The 25,426-nt window shown below is 55.3% G+C and overlaps 1 protein-coding gene and 1 long non-coding RNA gene across 14 annotated transcripts in view; one reads left to right on the forward strand and one right to left on the reverse strand.

The window, feature by feature from the left end:
* The window catches only part of Kifc3 (kinesin family member C3), a 34,558-nt gene extending 28,556 nt beyond the window's left edge, over positions 1–6,002 (reverse strand). Inside the window, exons 1-2 of one of the 5 annotated variants that reach the window (XM_076838406.2) lie at positions 5,888–6,002; positions 1,758–1,968 (exon numbers count right to left, since the gene is read on the reverse strand). In XM_076838406.2, coding sequence (XP_076694521.1) covers positions 1,758–1,929 — 172 coding nt within the window. In that variant the 5' untranslated portion in view covers positions 1,930–1,968; positions 5,888–6,002. Of the gene's footprint in view, positions 1–1,434; positions 1,507–1,651; positions 1,737–1,757; positions 1,969–5,887 lie in introns of those variants that run through there. The other 4 variants (XM_077105793.1, XM_076838409.1, XM_076838408.2 and 1 more) reach the window with 4 other exon arrangements.
* Positions 1,772–25,214, forward strand: LOC143383628 (uncharacterized). 9 transcript variants are annotated; one of them, XR_013089164.2, is made up of 4 exons: positions 1,772–2,291; positions 11,851–14,346; positions 14,695–17,226; positions 24,653–25,214. It is a non-coding gene; the product is annotated as an uncharacterized LOC143383628 (long non-coding RNA). The 9 variants fall into 9 exon arrangements; XR_013089161.2 differs by lacking the exon at positions 24,653–25,214 and adding an exon at positions 18,874–19,877; XR_013089163.2 differs by lacking the exon at positions 24,653–25,214 and adding an exon at positions 18,906–19,877.
* Positions 25,215–25,426: the final 212 nt, after the last annotated feature.

A 25,426-nucleotide genomic window follows, 5' to 3' on the forward strand; every position in this document is an offset into this window, starting at 1 on the left:
CCAACCAGCCCTCCACCATCACACCTTGCAGGGCACTAGGAGGTGGTGGGGACAGGGGCTCGCTGAGACCCTGCCCAGGGGCTGCCGCTCTGCCTGCATTTCACACCCAGGCTTTTGTTTGACTTTTGTCTTAAATTTTTAAGTGGGTAAAAGTCTGTGTGGTCATAATGCTTGTCTCAAACACCTATACACATGCGTGCACACCCATTAGAGTTATACAGAATGCCCACTGACTTCTCTTTTCTTTGGCCATACTGGGGATAGAGCCCAGAGGTAATTTCCCCCTGTGCTACATCCCCTTTGTTTTGAGACAGGGTCTCACTAGCCCAGGCTGGCCTTGAACTTGTGACCCTCTTGCGTAGCTGTGGTTACAAGCATGTGCCACCATGCCCAGCAACTTATTTTCCTTTTTTTTAATGTTTTTCTGTGTGTTTTTTTAAAGTTTTCCAAGGGAAAATGTTTTTGTTTTCTTTCTTTTTTTAAACTAGAACAGCCATACTTGTTCATATTACGTTTATAATCCTGACGACAACCTCACAGGGTGGAGAACATCCCCTACCCTCTTCAGACAACCAGATCTACCTGACACACAAGCCCCAGCCTTTCCTGGAGGTCTCCAGGTTATCCCAACCTGGATCGGATGCTAGGGAGCAGCCAGCCCCAGGCACCCCAATTGCTGGGAGACCTTGGACGGAATCACTCTGACTGTCACTGATGACACAAATGTGGTCTGAGGGCTGGGGTGGTGGCTCAGTGGTAGAGCACTTGCCTAGCGCATGTGAGGCTCTGAGTTCAATCCTCAGCACCATATAAAAACAAACAAACAAATAAATATGTTAAAAATGTGGTCTGAGTGTGAGTGGGGGGGAGTGGGCAGGAGTCTGCCCTCCCTGGTCCTCAGTTTCCCTTTCTGTACACTGAGAAATTTGGACCTAATGGCTCAGAGGGTCAAAACTGGCAAACTAAGCCCCTGTCCCTGTCCCTGTCAATCAGGAGTGATAGACGGCAAATCCCTCCCTGAAGGCACCTCACCTGTAGAGCCCCATCTCCCACACTCTCTGGGTGATCTGCCCACACATTAGCTTGGAGAAGGGTCATGAGCAGCTCCCCAGCCCTGACAATCCAGCCCCACCTGGAATCAGAGGAGCTACTCACTCCTGATGTTCCTGCACCAGGGGACATGACCCAGAAAGACAAGCTGGCTCTGACAGCTCCCCAGGGGGCCCGGAGGGACCCAGAGCTCTGAACCCCTTCACCGTGCACCTGCTGTCAGGGTCCCACAGAAGCCAAAGTGGACCTTAAGTGGAGCGCACAGCACCCAAACCCCGCCAGCCGCGCTCCCGGGCGCCGGGGCTCAGTCCTCGTGCCGTCCGTCCGGGGCGAGCCCCGCCGGGATCAAGTGTCCGCGCCCGGCCGAGCAGTCGCTTCACCTACCTTGTTTACCAGCCTCTGGCAGAGACTCAGCGCGCCCACCGGCAGGCCACCAGCAGATCACCGGGCCCCGACCTGGCGGGCGAGCGAGAACGGGCTGAGCCCTGCCCTAGGACGGTCGAGGCAGCCCGCTCGCTCCAGCCGCCTCCTTCCAGGCAGGGGCGCAGGAAGGAGCCGGAGCGCGCTCCACGCCCGGCCGGGCCGGTTACCCTGTAATTACCTGACAGCTCCGACTGAGGTTAGGAGCCGGCGAGAACCTCAGTCTCATCTCTGGTATCTGGAGGAAGGAAGGGAAATAAAGAGGCATTTTAAAAATGCGGACTCACCAGTTCTCAACCTCCCCGGGCCGGTGTGTGGGAAAGGGCGGGCGGCGGGGCTGGCTGGGGCTGGGGCGGGGCGAGCCATCCCCGGCTCGGGCTCCCGGGCCCGGCCCACTCTCCACAGGCCCCGCAGTGAGGGCGTGGCTCCCAGGTTCCACGTCCTGCGAGAGGGGACCATGGCCCGGGGCTCAGCAGCCTCCTCTGGGTGCCGGGCAGCCTGCGGAGAGAACACGGGAGGAGAGCTTGAAGAGGGCTGGGGGCACCCTGGAAAGTCTGGAGGGTCTGTGAAGGGTGGGTCACCTGTTACCCAGCCCTGCAGCCTCAGTTGCAACATCTCCCAAGGACCCTGGGCTGGCAGGACGAAATGGGGTCTGTCTCCATTTGGGGGGGTGCTTGTTCCTGAATATGGAGTGCTCAGATGTGTCTGGGGCACTCTGAAGAGACCTCATGTCTGAGCCCCTCCTCCCGAGCCTGGCAGCAGGAAGGCATGGCAGGCCAGAGCCCCACATGGAAGAAGCACTGGGAGCTGGCAACATCCTGGTAAGTCTTGCCCTTTTTCTGGGAGACCTCTCCTTTTCTAATCATCATCAGCCATGGGCTTAACCTCTAGCCTTCAGGCTCCTCTGCCTCAGCTAATGCTCTGAACATTAGCATTTCACTAAGGAGGGGCTCAGAAGAACCGGGACTGTGGCCAGCCAGGTTTACATACAGCAGTTCTCTTACAATTCAGTCAGTCCTGCACCCCAGCACCCTTCCTCTGAGCCAAGGGCATGGCAGAAACTGCCAGGTGTTGAGACACCAAGATTCACTCATTCTCCATTTAATAGTTATTTATTGAATGTGTGAAGGGTCATGGGCAGCTTCCCATGGACTTCCTCCTAGAAGTTCTATTTGATTAGGGGAGATGTGACCTCAAAGCTTTCAGGCAGAAGGGAGATAAACACCTCAATAAACCCTCATGGTGTGAAAGGATACATGGAGGCCAAAGGTAGTGGGGAACAGAGGTGGGGTGGGGAGCTCTGGCCAGCAGAGAAAGCCCTGCAGGTCCCTCGTGAACTGAACAAACAGAACAGATGGCAAACAGGCAAACATTCACTTTCCCCCATCCCCCAAAACTAGGGAGTGAAGCCAGGGGCACTCCACCACTGAGCTATATCCCCAGCCCTTTTGATTTTCTTGAGACAAGGTCTCAATACATAACAAAGGCTGGCCTTGAACCTGCCTCAACCTCCCAAATCCCTGGGAATACAGGTGTGGGCCACCACATCCAGTGCATTCACTGCTTTACTGAGCACCTACTGTGTGCAGAGCAGCCTTGAGGACATTTAAGATGACTGAGCTACAGTTCTAGATTCAGTGAAGCCACTTACAGAAAGTCAGCTTGGAGTGCATGCGAGGCGAGCACTCTATCAACTGAGCTATATCCCCAGCCCCTGGTTTTGGTTTTAATACTGAGTTAGGGACACCCAAGGGACTTCCCATGGAGCTACCTGTGCTCGCCATGGCTCCCTGGATGAACATCCTGAAACAAACACCCACAAACACTCCCACTGAAGCTTGGAAGAGAGGTCAGGTCAGGACACCAAGACCCAGAGCAAAAGGCCATCGCTGCCAAAGGTAAGGGTACAACCCCCAAGGTTGAGCAAGAGACGAGGTTACTAGGCGAGGCCAGGGATCCGTCCAGGGGTGGGAAGGGAAGCTGGTGAAGGAAAATCAGAGAGGTGCCAGGAGCATGGGGCACTCCACAGTCCTCATAAGGGACTAGAGAGTGAGTGAGAAGGAAAGGACAGTCAGGTGGCCATGTCAATGTGGAAGAAAGATGGGCAGAAAGCCCCGGGGGTCCTTTTAGAGAATCACACAGAGGAGGGCAGAGGAAGACTCAGGAAGTGGGGTGGTGGCCAGAGGAAGCAGCTACTTCCTTCTCCTTGGGGAAGTTTGGGAGGGAGAGGATGAACTGAGAGGCTGTGGAATTTAGAACCGGGGAGTTGGCCTGTTGGGTAGACAGAGGTGCAGGAAAGAATGGAGTTTCAAGAAGTGGCGGGGTGCAGGGGAGTCCAGGGCTGGGAGGCCAGAAGTTTTGGTCCCTGATGTTTTGGAGCTAAAACCTGGAAGAACAGCAATCATGGTCTCCTCTTTCCTTGACGGAGGAAGCAGCTTGAAGTAGGCTGTTCCTGGGTGCTTCTCATTGGAAGGGGACAGGAATGTGGTTGAAGGACAGGGGAGAGCCTGATCCAAATTGTGGCCCAGCACCACTGAGGAACTGAAGTGGCAGTGTGGAGGGAAGAGCCAAAGGTGCAGACTCTCGGCCCTTCTCCGGGCTGTGTGAGGCAGAGCTGGGCAAAACCCAGCCCCACCACAAGGGGCTAGGAAGGAGAGGCAGGTGCGCCTATGTGCCAAGGTGAGATGGTGCCAGGCACTGAGGGCTGACTCCACAGTTAAGAGAGGAAGATCAGCTGGTCCAAGGGACAGGGGTGGGGGAGACCATTTTCTATGCTATCAGGATGGGAAGTTGGAGCGGCCGCCAGGAAGATGTCAGGAAGAAAGAGGAAGGGTGTGTGCTGATCCCCAAAAGGAAAAAGCAGCTGAATTTAGCAGCTGGAGGGATGTGAAGGTCAAAAGTTTCAAGGAATCCCAAGCAAGCTCAGGTTGCAGGCCAACAAAGAGGTTCTGCACTGTCTCGCCTCGTTGCATGGGCCTCTGATACCCAACCTGAGTCCTGGGACCTCTGGACCTAGGAGTCATGGGGTAGGGAGGTGGACTGGTTCAGAACCTGGCTCTACCACTTTGTAGACATGTGACCTTGGGAACTTTGCCTCTGTGCCTTATTATCACTATCCATAAAATGGGAACAACTCCACCTTAGAAGGCTGGTCTAAAGATTAGACAATGCATATGTAGTATTCAGAACAATGCTGGCATACACTCAGAGATCCAAATTTTTGTTATTCAGTGACTTTGCTCCAGTGCTGGGTGAATGTAGAGGGCCTGGTTGGGAGAGAAGGCATCTGCCCCTCGTTTTGGGCCAGGACACAGAGCTGCAGCCCTCCCCACTGCCCTAGACCAGGGACAAAGTTTGAGGGACAGACTTCACAGCACCCCACCCCCAGACTGCTGCTGGGAAGGGCTTGTTCCTCTGGGAGAGTGGGGGGCAGGAGGGTTGGACAGGAGCTGGGACTTCCCCTGCTCAACATCAAAGATCCTGGGTTTTCCAGGGCAATCCAGATTTCAAAGCCTCTGCTCCCTGGTGCCATTACCCGAACTCACCACCCCGTGTCCCTTAAGTCTAATCACTGCGAATCCAGAGCCCCATTCTGAGGCTGCATTCCTAGCAAATGACTCTGCCTGGCCAAGGAGATGGCTACTTTGTCAAGGGCAGAGGGAATAGCCTGGTACTCACCTAGCCTAGGACTGAGAAAAAGCCAGGGAACGGGAAAGGCAGGGGGTGGTCACAACCCCCAACCTTGAGACAGACGTCTTGTGGGGTCGGGGTGACAAATGGTACTTCAGAATTTACATACAGCTTCCGTTTTAAAAATCTCCCGGGACAGGACCAGGCCCTTCCCTGCGCCAGCCAGCCCAGTTCAGAGTTGTGGCTCTAACCGGGCATGGGGGCTGCAGGGGGCAGCTTCTGGGCCCCCCCTCCCTGCCGGGATTCCGGGGCTGCAGCTGTCAACGACTGATTCCTACGGTTGGAAGGACACTGCCCAGGCCCTGCTTCCCCACCTCAGGGCTGGCGCACCCCACCCTCCGCCTGACAGGGGGAAAGCCAACTGCCCAGAGGACGTGGTGGGAGGGACCTCAAGGACAGCTTTCCTGGGTGTCCAGGGGGTGCGGGGGACCCCTGCAGGGGAGGGGGCGGTGCTAATTGACCAGCGGCTCTCAGGTAGGTATGCGCTCTTTCTCTCAGTTACAATCTGAACAGGGTCCCCAGGCTGCTCCGATCCCGGGGGACAGGCCGCCCCCACTCCCCCGGAGAAACCTGGGAACCCCATGGACAGCCAGGTCTCGGGGCCCGGCCCTCCCAGCGCCCCACCAGGTCCCGGCGGAGGGGTCCCGCGGGCAGAATCACCCGGCTGCTACGCCCGGGTCGGGGCTGGGTGGGGCCCGACTGCTCAGCGGCTGAAGCCCCGACTCACCCGCCTGGCGGAGGCAGGATCCCGGTGTCGCCGCAGCGCCCCGGGCTCGGCCCGGCCCGGCACGGCCAGCCGGCGGGAGGCAGCTCCACGCCACCGCCTCCTCGGCTCGGCCCGCCCCGTGCCCGCCCCTCCCGCACACTTTCCACAGGAAATGATTAACTCGAGCAGCGGCGCGTTCCCATGGCAACCTGCTCTGACTGGTGGGGGGGGTGCCGGTGGTGCGCGCGCACTCACTCGAAGGCTGGTGCTCACACACACGCACACTCGCACGCGCTGGTGCACGCGTGTGCACTCACCGTCTGGTGCATACATACCGGCACGTGTGCTGGTGCCTTCCTGAACACGCCCGTGCCCGCGACTACCAACACATGCCTGTCCACGTGCCCTCACACTCAGTGCACGGGAACACTTGGGCTTCCTCGTGCACACCCACCCCAGGCGCTACGTTTGTAACAATGTTACCCTCACACTAGTACACACAGCTCCAAAATCAGGAGTACAAAACTTTGTCCCACTGCAGCTGGTACATGCACACACTTTGTTTTCTCATGTACTCACTCTAGGATGGTTTCTTCTCATCCTAGCACACACACATATGCACTTGCTCAGGAAACTGCACACGTACACACGCACACACGCACTCACACTGCTGTGCAAATACAAGCTCTCACCAGCTCCAGCGCCCAGCTTAGGCAGGCTTCCTTCCCAGCCCCGGTGCTTCCTTGCCCCATCCCAGCAAAGCAACATCGTCCAGGAACAGGGAAACTGCTGGGGTTTGTCCCGGGTCAAACATGCCTTTAAGATCCGGAGAAAACACCTGGGAGCCTCGGGAGAGGCCTAGGGGAGAGCAGGGAGCCTGCCAGCCAAGAGGGACAGCTGACCGGAGGAGCCTCTCTGTTCTTTGTCTCTGAAACAGAGGCTGCATTTTATTCCAGCCTCAGCAGCAGTATGCCCCTCCAGGGTGCGGAAGGAGGAGAAAGAAGGCGCCCAGAAGCCAGCCCAGTGCAGGCTGATGCTACCGCAGATAACCAGAGAGGGTGGGTAGGGGGATGGCCCAGGAGGGGCAGGCCCGGGCTGGAGGTGGCCCTGTAGCTCTGTCAGGTCTGCCTCCTGCTGCTGCCCAGGCACTGGGCTGGCAGTCAAGAATCTGGACTGGAGACAGAGCCAAGAGCCTGGGCCTCAGGGCGTCCTGGAGGCCAGGCCAGGACAGTTGCAGTTCTCCAGCTGGAACGGGGCTAGTGCATGCTTTATTTTCCAAGATTCTGGAGAGAAGTCCTGATAGAGGGCAAATGTCACGCTCCTGGAATGGTTCCTTGGAGAGTTAGATTTCCCGCTGAGAACTGGGAGCGCCTTCCTGGTGGGAGGAAGGGCTTTGTTTTCACAGTTGCGCTCTCTGAATTCCCTGCCCGCCCTCCAGACAGCAGCGGTCAGTGGGACTGCAAGGTTGGGTGGAGGAGAAACTTCTGACCAACTATCTCCCTTTAGTTGGCTGGGGTGTTGGGGGGCGTCTGTCTTTAAAGTTTCAGAATAAAACCAGAGGTCTCGTCTTACTTGAGGGTTAGTACACTGATATTAACAACAACAAAAAAAGATTTTAAATTAATAACATTTATTGTTCTTTTTTTTTTCTCTAATTACAAAAATAATAGATATTCATTGAGATCGTAATCCCACCCGTTGGACTTAAATGCTGCCAACACTTCACTACAGACATTTTTTTTTTCCTGTGCACATAACAGATACCATTTATTCAAAGCCAAACACCGTGCCTGGCGCTGAGCTCTTTATAAACAAGATCCTATTCAACCCGGATCGCCCTATGAGGTGGAGACCATCATATCCCCATTTTTTTCAAGAGAGGAAACTGAGCCTGAGAAAGTTCATTCACAGTGTGTGTCAGAGCTGCCCAAGAGCCCTCGTGGACATAAGGAGGAGCTTATTAAGATCAAAGAACCAGGGCTGGGGCTATAGCTCAGGGATGGAGTGCTTACCTGCCATATGTGAGGCACTGAGTGGGTTCGATCCTCAGCACCACATAAAAATAAGTAAATAAAAAGGTATTGTGTCCATCAAAACATCAGAAGGAAAAAAAAAAAAGAAAATGGAGCCATTACGAGGAGGCATTACTGAAATTTTAGCAAAACTCTGGCTTAAAATGTAAAAACTAATTATTCAATGATTGTTAGAATTAAAGAATGCACCGAACTTGGACAGGCTGGAGCTCAGTGGCTTTGGCCTTGACCCTTCCTGTCCACCTTCTGTTAGAGGCATTGCTGTCTCAGGGAGGGGCAGACAAAATGCAGAGACCAGAACACTGCATACCCTCGTCTACCCTGTTCTCCAGACGCGAGTCAGCAGCGCCATCTTTATGCTCAAAGGGCCTGAAACCCTCCACATCTCACATCTCCATCAGAGAAGCAGCCAAGGGCCAGAGAGTTCTTTTCCCCAGAGGGAAGCAAGAAGAGGAATGAAAAACCAGACTGTGTTTGATCTGCCCCTCATGGCAAGCCCGAGTCCGGCACAGATAAGATGAACATGACTTTCCAGTTTTAACAATTTCACTTAAGATCCAATCACCCCCAGGTTTTGGCAAGTGCCTTCCTCCCTGCCCAGAAGGCCTCTCACCTTCACCTGCTTGCACCTGCCTCCACTCACCTTTATCTGACCAATTCCAGCCTGTCTTTCAAGTTTCTGAAAGCTTAGAGATCAGCCAGCATCCTTGACCCTCCCAGGCTCCCAAGGCAGCCTCCCCACCCAGCAGTGCATTGGCCTTTTCCTACCCATGCCACCCCCTCCCTCAGCTGGGCCCTTTCCTGACATGGACAGGGAAAACCAGAGCACGGGGCACAGTGCCACATGCATGCCACCAAAGAAACTCTGGTCACACAGAGTTCAGTGGCAAACAGGATGCAGGGAATGGATCTGAACAGACCATTCCCACACGAACCAATGACACTTCCTACCAAAAGGAAGGGAGAGAAGGGTCCTTAGGCAATTATTTCAGGTGGCCAGTTAGGAACACCCTGTGGCTACAAAGGGTGCTTATCCTTTAGCTCCTTTAGCGATCCTGAGTGAGAATTTATTTTTTTCTTGGAGATGAGATTCCCTATGTTGTCCAGTTTGGCCTCTAATTCCTGGGTTCAAGCAATCCTCCTGTTTCAGCCTCTCAATTAACTTGGACCGCAGCCCCATGCCGCTGTGTTCAGCTAATTGTTTCTTAACCTGAGAGAACATTCTGTCGTTAAGAGTCCCATATTAAGGGCCAGATGGCAGTGGCACAGCCAGTAATTCCTGCAACTTGGGAGGCTGAGGCAGGAGGATCACAAGTTCAAGGCTAGCCCCCGCAACTTGGCAAGATCCTTGCCTCTAAATAAATTAATTAATTAAAATGCCCCTAGGTTCAATCCCCAGTACAAAAAAGAAAAAAGTCCATATCAAGTAATCCTGACTCCATCAACTGCTAGTTAGAACCTGTGTCTTCCAATAGCCCTGAACTGTCCATCAGGAACACCCAAGAAACAGCTAGAGAAGACACCAGGGAGGTCAGAGCCATTTGCACTCAGCTTCACAAGCACTAGGTTTGATTGCCAGCTTTGCCCTCCCCAGCTCCAGGGCTCTGAGCCTGTTTGGAGGACAGGCACTAACCTCATATCTGCTAGCTCTCAGGAAGCTGTCCTTCTCAGGATGTGAAGGGGCAGGGGTCTTTAGAAGCACACAAATTCCTCTAGCCCTTGTCTGCTGGAGTCTTCTCTTGCAGGCACTGGGGACTCGGTGGATATTTGGACAAATTACACCTTGCACCTTTCTCTCTCTGTCCCCTTCCTGCTCGGAGCTCCCTCCTTTCTAAAAGGCATATTAACTGGAAACAATTCTTCCATTTTCAGAAGTCCCTGCAGGAAGCCAAAGCAATCCTGCCCCCAATCAAACCACCTTGCCCCAGACAGTGGCTGCCTTTCTGCATTTCCCCAGGGGCTGGACTTAACAGAGCTGCCCCTACTCTCAGATGAGGGGAACCCAAAACCTATTTACACCAGGAGGAGGAATTTGGCAGATTCTTTCCCTGGGCACCCCGAGGGGGAAAGCAAACAGAAGCTTTTTTTTTTTTCCCCTTTATCATTTCCTGTAGTTAAAAAAAAAAAAAAAAAAAAAAAAAAAAAAAAAAACCCGAGAGGAATGCAAACATGCAGGAGATAATGTAGTTAAGCTCCAGGTAATAAAAAGATTTAGCAAGAATGGCCAGGGGAGCCGCGCAGCCAGATAAGCCCCGCCCCCGCCCCGCCCCTGCCCCGCCCCCGCGCCGACTCAGTCTTGCTGACCGTCCAAAGCTACAGGGCTCTGCGCTGGATCTGCAGGGCTTCGCTTCCTGTCCCTAACTCGGTCCTACCCCTAGTCTAAGCCGATGCCCCTTTTCCACGGTCCCCATTTTCTCGTTCTTTTCTCCCCATCTGGGTTTTCTGTGTTTTGCTGTGCTGGGGATGGGATCTAGCCCTCCCCCACCCCCACCCCATGCTAGGAAACTTGTTGTTTTTTTTGTTTTTTGTTTTGGGTTTTTTGTTGTTGTTGTTGTTCTGTTTCGTTTTGGTTTGGTTTTAGAGAGGAACTAACTACATTGCCCACTGTGATCTCAAACTCCCGGGCTCAAGGGATCCTCCTACTTCAGCTTTCCAAGTAGCTGGGAGGCCAGGCACGTGCCATCTCGTCCACAAAAGACCAAAGTGGGTTTTTCTGCACCAATGTAATAGAAACCAACAAAAGAAAAAGCCCCCAGATCTCACTACCTTAACTTAAAGGCATCGGACCAGGTTTTCTTTCTGGTAACTGATCTTGGGCAGACATGCTTCTACAGTTAAAAGAGGAGGTAGGAAGCATCAGTTGCCAGGTGTGGGGGCACACACCTGTAATCCTCGGTTCAGGAGGCTGAGGCTGAGTCAGGAGCACGGAAAGTTCAAGGGCAGTCTCAGCAATTTAGCAAGACCATAAGGAATTTAGCGAGACCCTGCCTCCAAATAAAAAATAAAATGGGCTGGGGATGCAGCTTAGTGGTAGAGTGCCTCCACGGTTCAATTTCAATTTCCACATACACCCCAAAAAGGGCGGGGTGAGAAAACAATGGTTATTACTGGGCTTGGGGTCAGGTTGTGGGCTTGAACCTGGTTCAGCGGCTTCCTCAGTGCCTGGTTTCCTCCCGTGAACTTGGGGCTACCAGGAGTGCCCAATCCACTGGGTGGCTGTGACATAATTTAGAGTAAGCGTGAAACACTCTTATCATCTGGCATTCGATGACTTTTTCAAGAACGCAAGCTGCAGTGGGTGAAAAGCAGATTAGACAGAATTTTCTACTCTGGCCAGGCCTGGTGGCACATGCCTGTCACCCAGCAGCTTGGGAAGCTGAGGCAGGAGAATTCAAAGTCCAAAGCCAGACTCTTAGCAACTTAGTGAGGCCCTAAGCAACTTAGAGTGACCCTGTTTCAAAATAAAAAAATAAAAAATAAAAGTTGGGGTTGTGGCTCAGTGGTAAAGCAACCTGGTTCAATCCCCAGTCCAAAAAAAAAAAAAGAATTTTCTACTGTGCCTATTCTCACTTTATATCCCATAATAAGTACTGTCTGCATTGTTTTTTCCTCCTTAGGCCTGCTCTTTTCTGCAGACCCCAGGCTGAGGCTGGGACCCCATGCAGCACTGGGGTCCTATTGAACAGTCCCTGTTTTACATGGCCGCATAATATTCCACTGAGTGGCTCTTCCTGACCGAGCTGACCCTGCCACAGGCTTAGAGTTGAACAGCTTCCACTTTTGCACTTTATAAACAGCATTGCTCTCTCCACCCCCTCCCCCACAAAACACACACTGCACAAGTCCATGCACTCCCTGGGGGGAGGGGAGGGAGCCGAAGGGCTGTCAATTTCACAAAATCTTTCTGAACAGAGTCGCAGCATTTTTTGTTTTCATTTTCTGTGTTGCCAGATTGCCCTGGGAAGGGCTGTACCCAATTTACACCATCCTTGGCCGCATGTTTGGATGAGAACGACTTTCCATGCTGAGTTACAGCTTTTCTCTGGGATCTGGAATCCGTGCCCTGACTGGCTCTCCTGCGAGGCACATACGGAGTGACGGCTGTCAAGGGGGGAGTGGCTGGCTCGGCCTGGGAGCGTTTGTCAGCTGGGTGGGGCCAGGTGGGGTCCTGCCTGCTCTTAAGCCCCCAACTACTTCCCAGGTGGGTCCCCCCACCCTGCTGTCAACCCCCGGGAGGATCGTCACTGTGCTCCAACATCATTTCTGCTCTCCCCCGTCCAGGCCCTGGATGCTGGCGTCTGGCAATAAGTGAATCAGTCACTGCTGGAAAGAAAATCCCTGGGAATGGGGTCAGGGAGTCCCCAGGCCAGGGAAGCCCAGGGCTCTTAAAAAACCACAGCCCAGCCCCGACCACCCCCTCGCTCTCAGCACTGTCCCTGCCCTTCCACTGTCGCGTGGCCCTGGCCAGCACCATGGTAGCCAGACTGGGCCGGCCTCCTGGCCTCCTGCTCTGGGAGTGGCCCGTGTTTGCAGATGGCAACGGAAGTTTTGACGCTGATGATCCGCCAGCCACCCACGGCTCTCCCTCTCCTGGTTCTTAGTCATTCTCACCAGGCTCAACCTCCCGGCCACCCCACTGACGTCACAGCATCCAGGTGACAGGGAAGAAGGGAGCAGGATCGCTGTGGCTTCGGTGGCTTCCCTGAGAGGGGAGGGTAAGGAAGGGATGAACTTCCAGCCACCCAAACAACCAGAATGTGCAGGGCCTCGAACGCCAGGGTGGGGAGGCCACTTGTGTGTCGAGCACGGGGCGGACTCTGCCGGCATTTCCTCCTCGGATCTCGATTCGTGGCCACAGCACATGTGGCTGGCATCGTCCCCATTTTAAAGGTGGAGAAACTGAGGTTCTGCATTACGAGCAGGGCCAGGGAGGCCCACGACTGAGTGGGGAGCCACTCTGGAGGGCAGCCGGGAGTGCTGGATGTGGCAGGCCCACTGTGTCCAGGGACAGAGTTCTTCTCTGTCCCCTCAAGCCCCTCCCTGGGTAACTGAGCGGGGTGGGCTATTTGCAGCACTTCAGCCTGGAGGAAGTGAGCAGGCCACTTGGAAGGGATGAGTAGCTCTGGGGAGGAAGGAGGCCACAAGAGAGGAGACCTGCAGAGGCTGGCCACAGCCACCTTGGGAGTAGGGCCCGTCCCCGGTCATCCCCTGTAGCACCCGCACTCCAGAGCCGCAGAGAGGTGTTTGTGTGAGGCCACCCAAGTAACAGGCCCTGGGTTCGGCGGCCCCTGGCCTGCTCAGAACTGAAGGGCAGGTGCTTGTGGGGCTGGAGAAATGGCCGGAAGGTGTGGGAAAATGGGCGGAGCCAGAGCAGGTGAGACCCTGCAAATCAGAGCCAGGTGCTGCTCAACCGAGGGCCTGGGACCCCGGGGCTGGCCAGGGCCTGCCCAGTTGCCCCCCTGAACCCTCGCCCTCTACCCTGAGCCAGAGGCACAAGTAAGCACCGGGCATCCACAATGAGGGCAGAATCGGCCAATAAGAGGCAGGAGCTCATTCCACTCCTGCTGCTAGGGCCACTTGGGCTGAGAGAGGAGGGTCCCACCTTCCTGCCAACCTCCCCAGCAGGCGTCCAGGGCACCCCGCCACCAGGCCTCTCCTCCACCCAGGGGTGTCCGCCCCACCCCGCCTCCTGGGCAGGTGGCACCAGATGGCTCCATCCTAGGTGAACCCAGGGGGGTTCACTCCAGCCACCTCCTGGAGACGGAGTGCCACATGCAGTCATTCAGGTTCCACCCTGTGCCCAAGTGAGCCTGCAGCCTGGGCCCGTCCATGCCCAGGACCCTCCAGCAGCAGCACCGCCCACTGGGTGGGTTCTGCCTCCTCAGGAAGAGACCCAGGGACCACGGAGCTCAGGGCAGCTGCAGCCCCACAGCCGGACACTGGACTGGATGCTCCCAGGGTGGCGGCCACAGGGTGCCCGGCAAAGGCGGTGGACACCCCAGGTTGGGTGGGGGTTTGGGCTGCCTCAGCCTCCAGCTGTGAGACAGGCTGGCCCCAGTCCAGTTCTTACCCCTGCACCACACTGCCTCTCGGGGTAGTCAGGGGTCCGTGTCCCACAGGTCACTCCTGAGCATGCGTCCAAGGCTTGCCACCACCTGCCTGCAGCCACCCCGCACGGCCTTCCTAACATTCGCCCTCCTCAGGACACCCTCCCGCAGAGCCTTGAATTCACCACGTTCCCACCTGCTGTCCTTGTGCCCGTGGTCACCTTCATGACGACAGCCCGGGCACCTTGAGACCCACCACCTCTGAGGGGCCTCCCTGACACTGCCCTGTCAGAAGTCCTCAGGGTCACTTACCCTCCCCGAAGCTCACCAGCACTTGAAGGGTGAATGTTGGGGACATGTTAGTCTTCTCGATTCAGACTCCCGTGCTGTGTGGCTTTGGGTAAGGCATTTAACCTTGCTGTTCTACATTGTGCACACAGGTACTATTTGTTGAGCACTTCCTATGTGCCAATGACAAGGTACCTAGTACTTTATGTGCATGGTCATATTTACCCAGGCACAGCGATTACCTGTATCCCAGTTACTTGGGGGACCGAGACAGGTGGATCACACGTTTGAGGTCACCCAGAGCAATTTAGATAGATCCCCCCGTCTCAAAATAAAAAATAAAAAGGGCTGGGTATGGTACAGCACCCTTGAGTTCAGTCCCCAGTACCAGGAGAGAAAAAAAGAAAAAAACAGTTGCCACCATTATGGTCATTTGCTCTTGTTTCTGTCTCCCACCCAGCCTAGCGAGGAGCAGACACTGAAACTCCATTACAGGTAGGTATGGACGTGTGTGGGAGGGACTGGGACAGGAAGGAGCTCCAGAGTCACCGCCCTGCACATGCCCCACCATGCCCGGGGGCAGTCCTGTCCTGGCTGGGGCAGTACCGTCTTTGGAGCCTACTGCTGACAGGCAGTGGTGGCAGGGGACCTGGAGGTGACCTGCTGTCACTTCTCCCATCGACCCTGTCGTCACCCAGAGAAAACAGACTGTCCCAGCCAGGCCTGCAGTGGGCAGAGCCCCGCAGCAGACAGGCTGACCCCGAAACCAAGTTCCATGGCCCTGGGAGGCAGAGTGGAAGCAGCATTTGTGCAGTTGGTGACCGGCGTGGATTCTGGGTTGTTTGTGCCAGCTCAAGGCCACAGGGACAGATGCCCTGCCTCCCTGTGTGCCAGCCCGCTCCAGTATTTTCGAGGATACCTGACCCCTCCAGACATCTCCCAGAAGCCCCAGGGGCTGTTTTCAAGGTTCTCTGCCATCACCTCCAACCTAGCTGAGCAGGGTCCACATCCCCACCTCACCCGCCTTCTCTACCAGGATGCCCTCCAGGATGCCAAGACCAACCTGAGCCCCGCTGAGCGTCCTGCACTGCACTGCACTCAGGTGGGGCAGAAGAGGGGAGTCGAGGTCCCCTCCCTCCATCCTGCCCCGCCACGGCTCATCCAAATTCTTGTGGCATCTCCGAGTTCTTCTTTCTCATCACAAAACCCCCAACCACCCCGGACGCGTCTCCCTGCCCTTCCCCTAGGGCAGGCACACATTCAGTGCCCGGCGCCTGGAGTGAACCTGTGCCCCCGCGTGGGCCCCGGTGACCAATTGTGCATGGACTCGCCAGGCTACCCCTGCTGCAAAAGGACGACGACACCCCTGCACCTCAGCTGGGTGAAGCGTTTGGGAGCCCTGACCCTTTTCTCCCCCGAGGTCTCTCCATCCTGATGTAAACCGGTGGCTGTCACCAGGCACCCACAGGAAAGGGGGCGCCAAGGCCTCCTCCCCGCGGATCTGAGCCATTGGATCCTCCGATACTTGTAGATATTGGAGGAATGCGCCTGGGATGTTGGGGAGAAGGGAGGAGACGGAGCCCCCATTCTTCATAAGTCCTTAAAACGCCCCCCTTCATAGGTGGGAAAATGGAGCCCTAAAAGAAGATCAGTCCAAAGAAAGTGCCCAAACCAGGTACTCCGAGCCGAGGAGCGTGGAAGGACCCACCATGACACCTTGGCCTAGCCCAGAAGGGGTGACCAGCCCAGAGGAGGTTGGGAAAGGGAGCCAGGTCTTCGGCCCTCCCAGGTCTTGGGCTGCCGGGGGCCCAGGCCTCCCTCCCTCCCTCTTGAGGCCCCGGGAGACCCGCTTTGGGTCTCTGAGCAGGAGCTGGGCAGAGAAACGAGGGTTTTGGCCGCCACAGGGGAAACCTGGGCTCAGAACTGCCGCGTGAGTCATGCCTCGCCGGGGAGCAGCTGACGCTCCGTCTGCGCCTTACAAAACCACAACAGGCTGCCGAGTGACAGCCGGCTGCCCGAGTGTCGAGGAATGCTGTTGCCAGACAGGTTTCCGAGGCCCCCGCGAGCGTGCTCCAGAGAGCAGGCCTGGGCTGCTGCCACGCAGGCGGCAGGCACAGGCCAACCCACCCCTCCTCACCACAAGGACCCCTCAACCTCCATATAGCCCCCTGCCAGGAGTCCCTGAAGCCAGCCACCACTCCTAGGGCAGCCATCTCTTCCAAGCCAGCACTAAGTGAAGACTGTGACTTGGGGCAGCCACCTCCCCAAGCAAGAGTGGGGGCCAGGAAGGTGGAAGGACTCCCCACTCCTGACCAGTCAGCTATCACCGCAGACCTCCCTGCACCATAAATAAGTTCCTACTAAGAATGGTAATGGGGTGACACTGACAAGCCCTTACACAGCGCTCACTGTGGCCATGCCCGGAATTGCAGCACTGAGCACTTTTGCTGCGTGTGTATTAGTTTCACTGTGGCTGCTGTAACAAAATGACCACAAATTGGATGGCTTAAAACAACAGAAATGTCACCAGGTGCTGTGGTGCATGCCTGCAATTCCAGCTACTCAAGAGGCTGAGGCAGGAAGATTGTGTAGCTCCAGGATATATTTGTGTTGGCTTTTATTTTTGTTTTTGTTCTGGGATTGAACTCGGTGGCACTCTACTGCTGAACTACATCTCCAATCCTCACCCTCCCACCAACACTTTCAAATTTTATTTTGAGACAGGGTCTTGCTAAGTTGCCAAGGTTGACCTTGAACTTGTGATCCTCTTGCCTCGGCCTCCTGAGACGCTGGGATTACAGATGGGCAGCATGGCACCCATCTGATTAACAGGCCTTGTCCTCCCCAGGTCCAGCACACTCCACAAGGGGATCTAACGGAAACACCTCGAGGCCTTCTGAGCTGGCAGAGGCTCTCTGCCTGGTGTGATCTACGGCACTGTTGTGTTTCCTGATAACACCCAGCTCGGCTTCGCCTGCCAAGCTCATAAAAGGTATGTAAAGCTTCAGCTCGGTTGACCTCACCAGGTACCAGCGCCATCCCGACTGTCTTTTCCAGCTGCGGGGCTGGCTGTGTGAATGGTTACGGGGTGGAGAAAATCCAGCTCAAGAATCCACAAGTTCTTACAGCGGAGCTGAGCAGGGGCTCGGGGAAGACAGCACGGGTGGGTGGGTGCTGTTCTCTAGAGCTCCCAATGCAGCAGCTGACCAGTCCTCAGCCCTGGGTTGGCCTGGCCCCAGGCAGAGCCCAGCATTTTCTCACTTAATTCTCACAAGGGCCCCACTAACAAGGCGACAACCATTTTTCCAGACGAGGAAGCTCATTCTGCTGGCTGGAAGCCAAACCAGAACTTGGTCCCAGCTCTGCCTGGGCCTTGATCAGGGCATTTGTGGAGGGCGGGAGGCCCCAGGATGGGGAGCACCTTAGAGGATGGAAGGCTGGAATGGGGCCGAGGGAGGACAGGGCTAAGGATCAGGCGACCAGGGCACATGACGTGGCCCAGGCAGGAAGGTGGGACCACCCGTCTGGACACTGCCACAGGCAGCCACGGTCTGCCACGGTCTTAATATGCAGAGAGACTGCGTTGCCTTCCAATTTGAAAAGCCCCCATGGCTTTCCATGAAGCTGATGGCAGAATCCAAAGTTCTTCTATGATCAACAAGGCCCTGCAAGGACGGCCAGTGGCCTCCCCCTTAGCTCAGCTCCAGCCACGCCGGCCCCTTCCTGCTCCCCAGACATGCCACCGGGCCTTTGCACTTTCTGTTCCCTGTGCCTGCAGTGCCCTTCCCTCAGCTCCACAGCATCGCAGCTCAGGGGTCCCCTCCTCAGAGCAGCCTTAGGGTGGGTGGCCCCCATTACTCTCCATCTTACCTCCCTGCTTTGTTGTCTTCCTCACACTCACTGCCACCTGCCACCTGTGTATGGACCACCTGTTCCTTAATTGTCCTTGTCCCAGGAAGGTGAGGACTTGCTCTTGTTCCTGGTGACCTCAGCACCCCTCACCATGACACACACATAGCAGGTCCTCAGCAGATAGTCACTGAATGAATAAATGGACGAATTCAATAGAGAATGCAGAGTCACAGACTGTAACACTGGGACCCTGGGCTGGCAGGAGGAGGTGGAGAGGGGAGTGGCCTGGGAGAGCAGGGGGGAGCTGGGCCAAGCCCGGAGGACTTCCTGGAGAAAGTGACCCAACCCTGTGAGGGGATGCCTGGCCTCTGGCTGCAGCACCGACCAGGGCAGAGCCCCTTAGTCCACATCGATCTGCCCAGCCCAGAGGTTCCAAAGTGAATCTTCACCCTGTGATTCTCTGTGCCCATTGGCTGGACTGCTCTATGGTTCCGAGGCTAACTGCCCCTTGCCTCTTGCAGCCCTGGGGAAAGCAAAAGGCCAGTCCTGTGTCTTCAGGTGCCTGCGGGGGGACGGGGGTGTCCTGAAGGGCAGGGGAGGGCTAAGGGCCCCGAGGACAATTGGTAGGCCGGAGAGTTCCAGAAGTTGACAGGAACTAAATCACCAAGAAATTCTCTAAATCACCAAGAAATTCTCCAGGGCACCAGAGCCCAGGGGTTCAGAAAATGTGCTCTGGGGTTGACATCAGGGCCACCTCTAGCCCCTTGACCTCTCTGGGCCTGCACAGAAAGAAGATAAGCCCACACTTGTCCTGCAAAGGATTACTGGAGGATGAATGAGCCAAGGCATACAGGAGGCGCTCAATACACGCAGCACTTCTTAGGGGCCGGTTATGTGCCCGAGTACTGTGGGAGGCACCTTCATTCTGAGAAATAGTGGCCTGGCCTCTTCAGAAGTGTCAATGTCATGAAAGATACAGAAGCCCTCAGGGACTGCTCCAGATGGAAGGAGACCAAAGAGAGACAAGTGCACCCAAGACCTGAGTGTGAGCTTCTGTTTGCCCCAAAGGACACTCTCTGAACGACTGGCAAACCCCGTGTGAACTGACCGTGCGATGGTCATGTGGTTTTGACATTCATTTCCTGATTCTGGTGGTTGCACACTGGTTATCAGAGAGAACGTCTTGCTTTTAGGGGACACACGCTGACGGATTTGGGGGGAGAGAGGCAGGTCTGCGTCCTCCTCTTGAATAGTTCAGGGGAAGAGAAAATGTAACATGAAAGTAGTCGCCGGTTAACGCTCGGGAAAAAGTTAAAAGAAGCGGTGGGGGAGGGTATTTGGGAATTCTTTGTATTATTTTTGCAATTATTTTCTGTGATTATAAAAGTCGAGAGAGAGAGAGAGAGAGAGAGAGAGAGAGAGAGAGAGAGAGAATATGAAAAATAGAGGAAATGCATGACCCCTCTCTTGAAAGGACGCAGAGACCTGGCAGGAGGGCACATCCCTCTGGTGGCAGGCCTCCAGCAAAGGTGACCATTAACCTCTGACGTGATGCTACAAGTGGAAAATCCCACACCTGACCTCATGTGACGAGTCGCAGAGTGTAGATGCCCTAAAAATGTCAAAATTGCTCAGGAGTCTGAGACTGCAGGATTGCAAGTTCAAGGTCAGTCTGGGCAATTTAAAAAGAACCTGTCTCGAAATAAAAAATACAAAGGGCTGGGGATGTAGCTCAGTGGCGGAGCGCCCCTGAGTTCAATCCCTAACATTGCAAAAAAAAATATATATATATATAAGGAAATAAATAAATGTCATTCATACATACACACATATGTATGCTTATATGTACACACACACACACACACACACACACAATTACCTTTAAGCCATGTGTCTAAGGTATATCTGAAGCAAAAGAATTTCCTGTTTGGCTACCCTCTCTAAAAGATCTCATTATATATATGCAAATATTCGAGAATCTTCCCAAACTCTGAAATGTGAAACCCTCTGGTCCCACCACACTCTGGTTGAAGGGATCCTCAACCTGCAGATGAATGCAGCAGGTGTCTAATGAACCTCCAGTGCCCCACGTGAGTCTGCTGTGGGGGCAGGGATGGTGTCACCAGGGCTACACCCTCGGTCAGGGTCACGGCAAGTGCGTAGGCCAAGGATAGACTGGACACCAAGAGCTGGGCCAGCAACTTCCTGACAAAATAAGGTGTTTCCTGCAAACTAACAAGGTCCCGGGTGGCCAGGAGGCCCTTGGCTGAGGTGACCCGAGGCCCCGTGGGAGGCCAGCGCTGTCCAGGCCCTCGCTCAGCCTCGGGCAAATAGCTAACCTGCATCTCCAGCCCACTGGGCCCTGGCTGCAGTGGAACCCCACCCCAAGGATGAATGAACAGTGACGGGGGCCAAGGAATGTGGCCTACAGCGCAGAGAACGCAGCCCAGCCCGGCCTAGCCCAGTCTGCCTGGCAGGTTGTGGCCCAGCCCCTGCGGGCCACCTCAGGCTGCTGGGCCTCACGGATGACCTCCTGGGGCCTCCCCTCCTGTGACCTGTCCAGGGGCGAGCGTCACACCTGAGTGGGTGGGGAGGCGCTGCCTTCAGTCCCATGACTCACCATGCGCTTCTCTCCCCTCCAGACGCAGGGTGTCAGGGCTACAGCAAGGCTTGTCCCCGGCCTGGAAGGACTCCCAGGAGGGAAAGTGGGGCTTGCACACGAGCTCTGGGCTCCATTCATGAAAGCGGAGAAGCATGTGATTACCAGAGGATACGAGCTTGCCTGCGACAAGCTGCTAAACCCCAGGAGCAGGACGCCACTCCACTTAACACCCGCGGCTGCTCCAGGGCCAGCTGTGAGTCAGGCCCTGACCTTGGCCGCCTGCTTAATTTAGAGCAATGGCAGCTGCCCCCCTCCCAAAATTAGCTGCCCTGTTCCGCCTCGGTCCTGCCGCTCACAGGCCTCTGAGCTGAGGCACTTTGAAAATCCAGTGGGCACAGGGCTCTGGGAGGTGTTCTCCACCCAAGTTCAAGTTCAAGTAGTACCAGTTTTGGTGGGGAGTCTGTCTCCTCCTCCGGCTCACCTCTGGCCTCCATCGCCTCCTCTGAGACTATCACAGCCACCAGGCCCAGGGATCCCTCCCAGGCACAGTCCCCATTTATAAGTTCACACTAAAAAGTTTCACAGCACTTCATTTCCACACTTAACCCTCAGGAGCCTCTGCGTCCCACACACAGACACCTTGCCTTCCTCGCTCCATGGTTTTTTTTCTTTGCAGTGCTAAGGTTGAACCCAGGGCATCACACATGCTGGGCAAACCCTCTACCACTGAGCCATATCCCCTACCCTTCTTTATTTTTATTTTGAGACAGGGTCTCACTAAGTGGCCCAAGCTGGCCTCGAACTTTCAATCCTCCTGCCGCAGCCTCCCAAGCCGCTGAGATTACAGGCATGCACCACCACTTCCGGTGGCTGTGCTTCTTTCAAAGAGTGAACTTCTCCAACTGCTTTCACCAGTTCCCCTGACACAGAGAATTGAGTATTTCGGTCCCTTGCAACCACAATGCTTCTCGGGACATCCAGGCACCTGGATCTTTGTTCTCATTCGTAGCAGGTATTCCTAGGAGTAGAACTGCTGGCATTACCATGTTGGTATTTGGCTGGGGTTTGAACCCAGGGCCTTGTGCTTGCTAAGCAGCTACTCTGCCACTGAGCTCCACCCAGCCCCAGCAGAGGATCATTTTAAATTTTAGTTAGGAACAACCACGCCTTTGAAAATTGAATGAAAAATAAGAACTGAGCCTATGTGATTATTTTGCATTCAATATCTGGATGGAGGCTCACGGACTCCACATTAAGAAGTCTTAGAAGGGCCAGGCGTGGTAGTGCACGCCTGTAATCCCAGGGGCTAGGGAGGCTGAAGCAGAAGGATCGCAAGTTCAAAGCCAGCCTCCACCACTCAGGGAGGCCCTGCGCAAGTTAGCAAGACCCTGTCTCAAAATAAAATATAAAAAGGGCTGGGGAAGTGGCTCAGTGGTTAAGCACCCCTATGTTCAATCCCTGGCACCCCCATCTCTCCCCCCAAAAAAGTCTTGGAAAGGAGAACTAGAACTTGTATAGGAAAATTGTGTCCAGCCTCTGCTCCTGCGAGGGCGTTTGACTTGGTCCCTCCACAGGAAGCCAGCCTGTTCTGCTGTCACCGCTGGTGGAGATGCAGCTCTGTGCTGATTCCAGAAGTCAGATTCTTTGTCACGCTCCACTGCCAGGGCACATACCTCTCATAGATGGCCTCGGGCTCCCAGGACGTGGCTGTCGCTGTCCGGCAGAAGTGCCGGGCCAGGGCTGCTCCTCCTCGGGCACTGGGGTGTGGGGTCCTGGGGTCCTGGTGGCCCCTGCGCAGCTGCCATCTCGGGACTATGAAACCGGACCCTGCTCAGGGAAGGCTCCGGGGCTCACACGCTCATCAGCCGTTAATATTTCAGCAGCCACCAAGGACTCAGGTTAACAGACGCCACTTCAGGAAAGCACCGGGCCGAACACGGACCCCGTCATCTTCCTCTTGGGGTCCACGTGAGACTGCAGGATTCCACCAGGGAAGGCTAACTGGACATGCAGCCCGTGGCGGCCAGCCGGGGCCAGCAGGCTCAGGTGACCTCGGTGCCCTTGGGAGCCAGGAGCTTCCCTTGGCCATGGGCCGCATCCTAGTGTCCAGCTGGCTCTGTGTCCATCATGGAGACGTCGCAAGGGCTCTGGCTGACCATCCGCTGGGCCGTTCACCTGATGGCTCCTCACTCCGCACAGTTTCCACAAATCTGGAGCCAAAGAGCGGCCCCAGCCTGGCATGGTGGAGACACTGGGCACCTGTGACCTTCCCGCTTCCTTCCCCTCTAAGTTCCTGGAGCTCAAACGCTCTCCGGCGGCTCACACTGCCCGTGTGACACGTCACAGAGGTTTTCAGGACCACAGCCTTCCTGGTGGTGTGACCATTTCCAGAGGCCGTGGTGTCATCTGCCTGGGCTTCAGCCACCATGAGGCACTGGGTAGAAACTCCCCTGGGCCCTTCCAGTGAGCAGAGACCATGTCTAGAGAACATTCTAGAAAACACGTGTCTCTCAAGCTCTGCAGAGGAAGGGACTGAAAACTCCCATTTCTGGAATTCCATGTCGGTTCTAGCAGGTTCTACCTTGAAGGCTATCGCCATTTTGCCATGTGTGACTCATACCAAGAAAAAATAAAAATAAGACCGAGCTTCAACTTCGGGGATCACGACTTCCCAGAAGCCCCTGGAGCATCTGAGAGGAGCGACCCCTTGTTTCACCCAACAACACCCAGAGACAAGTTCTGTGTGTGAAACCGTTTCCAGATGAGGAAATTGAGGTATGGAAAGGTCAAACACTGGCCCAACGTCCCCCCGACCCCCACCCCCACGCTGGTGAGCAGCAGGCCCAGGACTTGCTACCCAAGGAGACGCCCACTTTGGAGGCTGAGCAGCCTCCCTGAGCAGCCTCCCTGAGCAGCCTCCCCAAGGAACAATGGAGGGAGAAGCAGCCCCACGCTCCTCCTCCTGACGAGTGCCTGTCACACAGTGCTTCACCCATGTCACCTGGTTGCACCTGGTGTCACCTGCCCCCTGCGGTGGCTAGCATGATGATGTCCCTCTCCCAGGCGAGGAAGCCAACCAGCAGCAACCTGCCCAGCGAGTCAGCCGCAGAGCAGGGACTGGCCCAGGGCTGTGCCGTCTTCACAGCCCTCTCTGGGCAGCGCACGTGGCGGCCCGTGTGCAGACAGCCCTGAGAAAATGGAGTGAGCCAGTCAGGCCAAGGAGGCGGCGTGGGCAGCGGGCGGTAGGGAGCAGGGGCCAAAGCTCGCCTCTGCCTTCACCAAGATCTGCTCTTCATGGTCTAGCGAGGTGGCACCTGGGCAGGCCCCTGGCTCTGGGCTGGGGTCTGAGCCTGGCTTCTGGCCCCAGCTCTGCCCTGACAGGTCCAGTCTCTCTGCAGGCCTGGGCGGGGCCCCGGAGACCCTCTGCCCTGATATTGTGATGCAGGAGCAGGAAGCAGGGTGACAGCACCGACTGCTGCCCACAGTGTCCTTTCAGTAAGTTCCTGAGGAGCAGCCCACTCCCGGGAGGCACTCACCCCTCCCCAAACTAGCCCCTCCACACTCAGCACCCCCACAGAGGGGAGGGATGGCGGTACCACTGCTGGAGTACCAGCCAGACACCAGGAGTGACAGGCTGCCTCTGTGCTGGCCACTTGCCATGGATTCAAGCAGACACTGTCACTGCACCCATTTTACACACGAGAAGACTGAAGCTCCGAAAGTCAACTTGCTCAAGGTCACCACCCACCAAACACAAGGCCAGCTGACCCCAGTGGGCACAGTGCCTCGGGTCCACAGCGCTTTGAGGGGCCCAGGAAAACGGTTTAACTTCACTCAAATCAAAAGAGGAAAAAATGAACTTTTAAAGTAAAGATGATGCTTTCAGATATAACACTGATATATTCACCTTTATACCAATATAGCAGCAAAATATAGTTAACTTTTTTTTTTTTCTCTCTTTTAGTAAAGAAAGGGATTGACAATGGCCAAAGTGTCCGGGGTTTGTGGAAGTCACCACATACTCACAGGCAGAACTTGAGCTCAGAGCTGTTCCCTTCAAAGGTCCTGTCGTCAAAGAATCCTCCAGTGTCCTCCCAGCCTCCAAGGGGGATAAGCTGGGGGAGCTGAAGAGTCCACACGTGTCCCTGGGAGGGTCACAGCCAGACAGACACCCAGCTGGCCACAATCCCAAGTGGGCAAGCTGGCCGGGCTCGATTCCTGGCCTTCCAAGAAGCTGCTGGAGCAGAGAGACATTTCAGGAGACTCCTTCCTGAAGAGAGAAGGCAAAGAACAAAGAGAGCCGGGGTAGGTGCTCACTCCTAAGCCAGAACACATAGACCAGAATGATAAAGATTATCTGGAGGAACACTCCAACTTTTCTTCTTCCCTTGAAAGAAAACAGCAGGCAGCCTCCACCATGGGAATTCTGCCTATGAAAGTCCAGGAATAGCCCAAGGAGACAGAGTCCTGGCTTTGGAGGTACCCAGACCTGGGTTGAGTCCATACTCGGCTATTTAGTTTGCTGTGTGGCCTTGAAAAAGTTGCTTGATCTTTCTGATTCCATTTTCCCTTTTGTAACATGGGAATAATAGCAACCCCAACCCCCCATAGGGGTTGTAGTGAGAATTGGCTGAAATTTAAAAATTTCTATATAGTAAAGCCCTTGCAAGGACTAAAAAAAAAACAAAAGAATATTCACTTATTTGTTGGGGAAAGAAAAAAAAAACCTGATTCCGAC

Source organism: Callospermophilus lateralis, chromosome 18, assembly GCF_048772815.1.
Source record: "Callospermophilus lateralis isolate mCalLat2 chromosome 18, mCalLat2.hap1, whole genome shotgun sequence".
In the NCBI taxonomy this organism is placed as follows: Eukaryota; Metazoa; Chordata; class Mammalia; order Rodentia; family Sciuridae; genus Callospermophilus; species Callospermophilus lateralis.